The sequence below is a fragment of the Etheostoma spectabile genome, chromosome 22 (assembly GCF_008692095.1).
Source record: "Etheostoma spectabile isolate EspeVRDwgs_2016 chromosome 22, UIUC_Espe_1.0, whole genome shotgun sequence".
NCBI classification, from domain to species: domain Eukaryota; kingdom Metazoa; phylum Chordata; class Actinopteri; order Perciformes; family Percidae; genus Etheostoma; species Etheostoma spectabile.
This window is the reverse complement of record NC_045754.1, coordinates 8,690,649-8,699,442: the sequence shown is the minus strand read 5'-3', so window position 1 is coordinate 8,699,442 and position 8,794 is coordinate 8,690,649. Positions and strand designations below refer to the sequence as shown.

Here is an 8,794-nt window from a genome sequence, read left to right as displayed (position 1 = left end):
TTTTTTTTTTAAACACACACATTTTTTATAATTCATCCACTAGTTTACGTTGTTAACTCTGTGGTTTGATTCATTTTCTTAGGCAATGAGTGCACTGGATGAGAGAACCAAGGCAGAAAGAGCTCTGAAAGACCTTCAGAAGGTGCAAGGTGAACACCAGGTACTGTTTGGACTCGGGCTTGCAAATCTCGCATTTTTTTTTGTGACATGTTGAGTTGGCTTTCCATTTTAACACTTTTGTTTTATTAACTTTTAAATATATTTGCATCTGAACATTTGCTGTCATTTTATTTATCTGCCAACTTGGACCTCGAATGGTATGTATCCTGCTGACCAAAGCTTTTGTCTGTCACTGTGTATAGGAATAGGGTTTAGACTCCGTAGTAATAGCAATGATTGCCATTTATTTTGTCTGAACTTGTATGCTGTTTTATTACCCTTCAAGCTGGCTGCTCATTCCCAGGAGCTCAGCAGTCTGGAGGACACAGTGGCAGCTCTGAGGGAGGACTATGAAAGGTCTCTTAGTGCCAAATCTGCCTCTCAGAAGGATCTGCAGGAGAACCTGATCTCCGCCAAACATGAGCTTTTGCGAGTGCAGGAGCAGCTGTTGTTGGCAGAGAAGGTACTTCACTGTGGTGTTTACCTACCATCACTAGCAATGTCAAATGTTAATCAAATATCTTTGTAGAAGATAAACTTGCAACGCAGCCCATTTATTAGGACCGCTGAAGGTGTGCATTTAGCTTATGTTCAGTTGTTTTCATCTGTTTATGTATGTGTGTGGTTTGCAGGAGTTGGACAAGAAGTTCCAGCAAACTGCAGCCTATCGCAACATGAAGGAGATCCTGACCAAGAAAAATGAGCAGATCAAAGAAATTAGAAAACGATTGCAGAGGTGAGCTTTCATTACTGTATTAAGTGTAAGACAATGCAATTGTCATCAGACCCCCCTTGAATGTGCAAAAAAAACATAACATTTATAACATGATATGTTATGAAAAAAATATTGGGCAGTACTGTAAAACAAGCAAAAACCATTGTCCTTCAAGGTAAATCACATTTGTTCTGTTCTGTTTTCTTTTACTTGCAATATTAGCTTTCTTACAAAGATGTTTGTCTAATTTTTGGTTTGTAACACTGTTGTCGCTTATCTTTTTCAGATATGAGCCCAATGAATGAGTGCTACCCAAGACAGCTGGTGTCCAGAGTGTAGGACATGACCAAAATGTATGAGTGTGGTTTGGACAAGAAACCAGTTCCACTGCTCTGAGACAAGAGAGACAGAAACAAGCGCTTCCGCAAGGAATTGTTTATTCATGGGTTATCTGGCATCTTCAGAAGTTATTGGCTTTAGTGAAGAGTGTGAGCGGGGATGTCGGCAGTACACACAACTGATCACACAAAACACCTAGTGACAAATTATAGCCTTCTTCAGCTGTGTTTTTTTCTATGTTTCAGTTTTGGAGCTCACTTACAGTTGCTAGCATACTTCCCTCAGTGCTCTATGCAATTATTATCATGTCCCTGTTTGAAGAGGCCTTGTCCATTTGCTGAATTGGACAGATTCGCACTGTCTGCCTGAAGCGTTATATATGTTATAGGTGATATTTAGCTTTCTAGCACGAGGCCGAGCTGAGTTAGACCATAGCAGATCCCAAGCCAGTTTGTTTATTAATAGTGAACAGCTTTAGTAATGTTTCCTGGCCTTCTGAGGTTAATCCTGCTTTAATTTGTTACCTAAAGATTTAATAGGATTTCACACAGAAATGTTTCCAATGATCTGACATTCTGTGAAAGTCTGATCATCGAAAATATACCAAAATGGCTGAATTGATTTTTTTCTGCTCTTGCATATTGAATGATGTGGATAGTGATCTAGAATGATTTCCCTACTTCCCTACTTCCTTACACAAAGGGCATAGAATATTTTTGTCTGGAATCTTTAACTGTGTACTTTTCGTATTGCTGTGGGTGATGGAGTTTAAGAGGAAAAAAACTAAATGAATATATACATGATGTTCATGAAGTAATGCTCTTGTAGAGTATGATACATCTACCCTATGATACACTAGATGTGCATTTGTTTGTATTGTGCAAAGTATGGGGTAATAAAAGCTGTTGAAAAGTAAATGTGTGGCAAATAAGTAATTTTTAGATAGTTAAGTCCTTGTAGGTGGTCATAATCATGTTTTGCAAAGCCTGCAAAAAATATATCAGGCTGTAAAATGCCCCATGAATGACTGGAAACGTCCAGATTGTCTCCCTCCTCTGGCCCACTGCATGCTGGGATAGGCTTTAGGGTGCTGTGACACTGATAAAAACAATAAGAAGGCAGAAGAGTTCAAAGGACATACGAATAAATTATGATAGATTAAAGACTGACGAAACATCAATGTGTCTGAAACTGATTGGTTCAACAAGGGGGCGCCAGACTGCAATAATACACAGATCACTAAAATATATGCCTCCCCTGATGAACCATGATGGGAATGTATGATTGATCTCAGTGGTAAAATGTGGCCTCAATTTTTACAATTACTGTTTACAACATATACACAGTTATAAGAGGATGTGGACTCAGAAGCTGTTTTTTTGCAGTGTTGCTTCCAGAGTTAACCACTGTGTGGTTTTACAGGCCAGTATGTATGTATAAATTCTCCAGTCTCTTTTTTTGAAACATATTTCTCATTTCCTCCTGACGGGTTCTAGAGCTCTGAGGAGAAAGACGAGACAAAAATAAGAAGGAGATTAGGGTGACGTTTGTCCACTCCATATTGGGAATGGGGATGGCTATATTCACTGAGCCTCCAAAATGCCCTTGTTACCTCAGTCAGTATGATAAAGGTGGATGCAGACAGTGTAGAGTGGTGTATAACCAGTGACTTCTGCAACACAGAGGGATAACTTTGTAACACACTCAAGGTAAGACATGGCATTTTTTAAATTAGTATATACGTACATATACTAAAATTAATGCAAAAATAAAGAAAAAGGTGGATAGCATGCAATCCCCTGGAACCGATCACTCAGATCAGATGTTAATACCAGGTGAAAACTGGGCTATTAAATTGTAAATGTGTCAAAACAGATGGCCTGGGCTACCAGGTAAGGCTGCGTGAATATCCACTACAGCAAGCAGGGCTATTATGATGGTATTTACTGTATAACCTCATAATAAATCAAAGAGATGATTGAACAATATACTAAAATAAGACAAAAAAAACATCCCATGTTTGAACCGATTCAACAAAAGGAAGCCAGAGAGTCACACGAATGATTGTGAAATGCATCCTCCAGCTGTTTGGTAATACCACATTTCTAAATTGGTATCACCTGCGCTCACACAATGTGGTTGTGTGATTATTTTCTTTTTGAATTCAACACATTTAATTACTTTGTCCGCTTCCTTAGCTGTTTCCAGAGTCTAGAGAAAGAAAATTGTTAGACATTTGCTTTTGCCTTGAAGTGGATTGAGAAACAAAGTGGTCACCAGCCAGTCAACCGTCAACCTCTTGTTGTTTTCACAGTGTTGTTTTTGCATCATGTGCCTGAGTTGTATGTGTGGTGTAAAACCGGGGAGGGGACTAATGAATAAAAAAAACACGTGTGGAAGGCACACAACACTAAAAACAATATTCTTTAAATCCTTTTTGTTCTGCTGTCAAAACACAAGAGATAAAGGGTGATATATGTATGAAAAGAAATATAATTCCACATACATCTGTTTATTCATATACTAAAATAAATATCAGAAAAAACATGTATTATGTTGCCTAATCATAAGTGTGAATTTATATTTGCGTGTATGCTTTGGTTTTCTATCAGTTGCAGCAGAAGAGAAACCGTCATGGGAAAACTGCTGATAATTTCAGATAGGATGCAAATGGCAAACAGTTGTCTATCAGTGCATGAAATAAATCACAGTGAGCAGGTATACACAGGAAGTGGTGAATAGTCTCTCTCAGTACCAAACTCAATCTCTCGCACGTCTGACAGCAGAGACAGTGACAGTACTTTCCCACAATATGGGCAACTGTTAATACATGTCAGAGAGAGTGATGTACCCATTTACAGTAGCTTGCTGCTCACCGACAAGGCATCAAAGGGGTTTTCTCAGTTTCACAAGCGAGACAAAAAGCTTTGGTTGTTTGGTTCTTCTCCAGTATCACCAAGCAGACGTTTGCGTGCGAGAAATACCACAGGTTTCTGAATTTAATTTGATGTCCAGAGCGCTAGCAGAGAGATATCTTTAAATCTATTGAATTAGTTTTTACAAATGCACATTGTGTAGTCTAAAGGCTGCTGTCCTCTGGGATTATAAAGAAGCAGAGACAGACTACACAGTAAACAGTATGTTTACTTATTAATTTGAAGTGGGACCACCAACTCTTTCTTTCCCCTCACAGACAGACTTTAAATCATTTTATCTATACAATGAACTTGACGAGTCTTTTTTACCTGTGCAATTGTTGCACTATGTTTAACCATTTAAGACGGTTGCGTAATTGTCTATTGAGCCCACAGTGGCGAATGTTCTTCGAACCAACTGCTCGGAGTGCCGACTATGTTGCTCCAACACCTCCATTAATGAACGTACAAGTGTGAATTGCAAGCCTCTGTGTGTAATGTGACACCAACGGATTAATAAATTGCTTTTTCTGCCAGTTGAGAATGTTCCTTCAACTGCACTTTCAAAGAAAGAGTCAAGGGTGAACTGCAAAGCACAAGTAGATGGAATATTTGTGGATTGTTTTTCCCAACAGATCTTTTGTCTCCATCTCTGTGACTCACCCTTTGGTTCTTCAGCTCTACCTACTGGCCAGCAGGCTTTGACTATTTCCATGTGGGTTGTGACCAGGCCCATGACTGTCTGGAGGCAGTGATAAACGTTATAAATGGTAATGTGAGTTCTCAGTTACCACAGGCTTATCACTCCATAATCTACCACTTACAAAAAGGTGGCACAGATTGAGATAAACCAATCAGATCATCAACACCGGATGCTAAAATGTGCATGTGACATCTGTTATTCTTGATCTGTGCCACCTTTGTGTAAGTCCCTTCTGAGAATTATTCCTCAATGTGTTAGTTTCAATCTTGTTAAGAGATAGCATGTCATTTTAGCACTTATGATCCATGATTTGTGAGTGTTGGTATTACTGGTTTTAGGTTTGAGTCAGCATATGCAAATCATAACAAAAAAACACTCACTTTCGATCCAATGTGCAATTTCTTTGAGATCAAAACTATAACAATGCATTAACGCTGTATTTCCTATTTTACACTGCACTATTAACCTTAATGACCTAAGATTCAAACGTGCTTCTTATTTGGCTGTTTTTCACAGGATAGTGATTTGAGGTGTACGTAACAGGTGAATCATTGCGGCTGCATCATTAGACTTTATTTTTATTATAATGCATTTTAAATGAGATTTTGCTACAGCTGAAGATGAAAGATACAATGTGCTGGACTTTTTAAACGGACTACTGTTTTCCCCCATTTGACCATCATGCACTGCAACTTGTAATGAAGTAAAACCAGACTGCTTGCCTCATCCCATCCTGGTGACTAATTCATGGATTCTCAACATTTTCTCACCATTTTAGGCCCCAAACATTTCACTAACCCAGCACTAAGAGAGCTGTCAGGTCATATGTTAATTTAAGAATTGAAGTTATATAGCACAGACTATAGAATATAAGCAGTCACAGAACTACAGTAAAGGTGAATCTCATTCAAATGTGGCGCTGTCATTTGTGTTAAGTGACCTTGCCATTGTGACTCTTTGTAGCAGAGGATTGTAATAAAGGCTTCTGTATTATTCATACGTGACTGTGAGATCCTAAGTGCTTAGTGAAATCCATTTGAGTTGTAAATCTCAGGTGATTCAGCACAGTTGCTGTACAGGTTTCCTGTCCATAAAAACAAAAGCATGTCTAAAAAGTTTTGTCATCCAGAAGTGACGATAAAAGCATACAAAGTCAATGATTGAAGCTAAGAGCAGTGTATATTTTTCATTAGTCTGATACAAACATAACAATATGCATCATTGCAAAGCATAATCAATCAGAATAAGCCATAAAGTCATCATTTGTTTAAAACCAGTAGTTCCCAACAAACCTCTGTCTCTTTGCAAAGATTAAAAACCTCTCAGTCTGTTACTTTCTTCAACAGCTTGTTCCCAGAAGGAAAACACGTATCTAATCATGACACAGCCGTTTCCCCTTCACTGTGATCAAAACCGAGAAACACAACCAGTATATGGTAGAAATCTGGGGAGCTGATGGCCCGAAAGCTCTGCATCAAGTGTTAACGATATCCTAAAAGTAACATCAGGCCAGGATGTGAAACCGTGAGAAGATAGCGCCTCACTCATGTCTTTCAGAGGGCCTTTACAAAACAGCCCCACAAAGTGAGACACACTACAGGAAACACAGCCAGAAAACTGATTTAAACACTTCACTTTCAAAACCACATCATCGCTGACTTTGTAAACTTAGACTAATTTTGTCGCTTTATTCAATCCCTTTCTTGGTCTCACGATGATATATTTTGTTTACAATAAACTTTGTTTGGCTTTAGGTGACGCAATTGGTATGACAGGGAATTTCAATTTTTTTGTCACAGTGTGGTGAGCTATGTGACTATTTGTCATGATATCCATTTCCCTTTACTCTTGGCAATACCAATGAACTTTGGATTTCCCCATCTTCACAAGAAAGAACTTGTTTTTTCAGAACATGTCACATAAAGGCCTTTTAACATGGCAGCAATTGACACTGGAATATACAGTATGTGTTGTTTTTTAAAGTGCAGTGCCTTTGCTCCCTTATGAATAACTGGAGTCATACAGTTAAATTGGACTGGGATGAAACAAACTAAAATCCAGTTGAAGGCAGAGTATTATTTGATCGTTAAATGTTGGAGAAGATCGATACCACTCTCATATTTGTTTGCTAAAGCTTAGCCAGCGGCCGGTTAGCTTAGCATAGCATAAACACTACAAACAGAGAGAAACAGCTAGCCTAGCTCTGTTTAAACATATTTTAAAATCTGCTTTTCAGTACCTCTACAGCCGAAATTTAAACTCCTCAAATCTTATTTGTTTAATCTGTGGACTGAAGACGCAACTTTGTTGAGTTGAGCTAAGATTAACCTCCTGGATTCATGTTTATCGTACAAACATGAGTGGTATTGATGTTTTCATCAAACTGTGGACTTATTATTTTAAATGAACTTTAACAAGTTGAACATCTCTTTTTTGATAAAAAAATGGGATTTTCCAAGTCCCTGACTTGAAAGAGAAAATCCCAGACAATTGAAACGTTTCAAAAACTTCCCTCACACCGTTTAAACACATAAGCAACTATTATCTTCTCCTTCAAAATGTCTTACTGAATAATACATTTTAAAAGGAAAGGTAATGGTTGCTTGGACAGTCATTTAAGACCACACTGCCTGAGCTTTAAACAGCAGGAAGTGCTCTGAGACAATGGGGCTTACAACACCAACTAGCCTACCTCTTCAGGTTTTGATCTTTAATCACACCTCAAGGTTTTCAGTTTCATGCATCACTCATCTGTGATGTTAAGTACTCCACCTGTGTATACAAAAGTGTGTCAAAAACAGGCTTTGACTTGATAGAACTTAATCGTCTGTGAAAGAAATGTGGGTGTATTGTTTTGGTTCTAGTTTGGCGGCCATGGTTCATTAGGTTAGGTCATAAAAAGTCACAGCTTCCTCTTTAAAACACGGCACACTGTCACCACTATTCAAATATCAAATACTTGGAAAACTTTCAGTTGATGCATGTTTTATCTATATAGAAATTTGGGGAACTATACAGAACCAGGGGTCGTGTGTTGTTTTTCTTCTGCACACTGAGAAGGATATGGCGTGATATGTACCAGCACGTGATCCTGTGGTCAAAGGGAAACCATATAAGCAAGTGAAAATGAGTCTGGTTGTTGAAGTTACCAGTTGTACAACACAGACAAAGAAAGAGAACTGTGAGAACTACATCACATCACAGAGTGGGTAAGTGATTTGTTGTGCTGGTAGAAAACAGACAGGGCAATTTTCTAATTAACATTTAAGCTCAATTTACCCCATATGGTATATTATATTTTATCCTTGTTACATTACGGTTTTAATGTAATGTAATGTGATATACTAATGTCCTGTTTTTCTTTATAGATAACATGGATGAGCCATTTACAACATATATGACCACAGAAAGTGATTATGATGAATCTGTAAGTATTTATTTGATATAATTTTTCTGTAGCCATGCCACCAGGGAAAAACAATGAACCAGTTACAAAGAAAATGTTGATGTACATATAGATGCTGGAATAGAACAAAGGTGACACTGACTTACCATCACACCTTTCACATCTGTGTGTTTAGTGCATGTGTGTTTGTTTATGCTGCAGTATTTAAAGAATACTGTGTGGTAAAACTGTGGTTGATTTGTGAACAATGCCAGGTCAGTGCTTTTAATTAAGTATGATATATTTGGTAATCTTTATGTCAAAGTTTTTTTTTTTGTTGATTTCATGTTCGGGTTACAGTAGATATAAATCTAAGGCAGACATCTGTGGGATACTCAAATGTCACATTCAGAGCCGCATCAGCATCAAACTTTCCATTGTTTGTAAGAACCTAAGCCTCAGCTTCACCCTGCTTTTTATCTCTGCCCTAAATCTAAACTTGATGCTTCTGGGGTAATGAGTTCTGCTGCGGGCCCCTTTCTAAAGCCCCTCAGGATCGTTAACCCCCCCCCCCCCCC

General features: G+C 38.2%; 2 protein-coding genes across 4 annotated transcripts in view; both read left to right on the top strand.

Moving 5' to 3' along the window:
* Positions 1–2,130, top strand: part of lztfl1 (leucine zipper transcription factor-like 1) — a 6,179-nt gene extending 4,049 nt beyond the window's left edge. Inside the window, exons 7-10 of one of the 2 annotated variants that reach the window (XM_032503505.1) lie at positions 83–160; positions 464–622; positions 792–895; positions 1,161–2,130. In XM_032503505.1, coding sequence (XP_032359396.1) covers positions 83–160; positions 464–622; positions 792–895; positions 1,161–1,179 — 360 coding nt within the window. In that variant the 3' untranslated portion in view covers positions 1,180–2,130. Of the gene's footprint in view, positions 1–82; positions 161–445; positions 623–791; positions 896–1,160 lie in introns of both variants that reach the window. The other variant, XM_032503504.1, reaches the window with a different exon arrangement.
* A 5,657-nt stretch (positions 2,131–7,787) lies between these two features.
* ccr9b (chemokine (C-C motif) receptor 9b) overlaps positions 7,788–8,794 on the top strand; it is a 3,314-nt gene continuing 2,307 nt past the window's right edge. The window contains exons 1-2 of one of the 2 annotated variants that reach the window (XM_032503502.1): positions 7,788–8,040; positions 8,200–8,258. In XM_032503502.1, coding sequence (XP_032359393.1) covers positions 8,205–8,258 — 54 coding nt within the window. In that variant the 5' untranslated portion in view covers positions 7,788–8,040; positions 8,200–8,204. The remainder of the gene's footprint in view (positions 8,041–8,199; positions 8,259–8,794) is intronic. The other variant, XM_032503503.1, reaches the window with a different exon arrangement.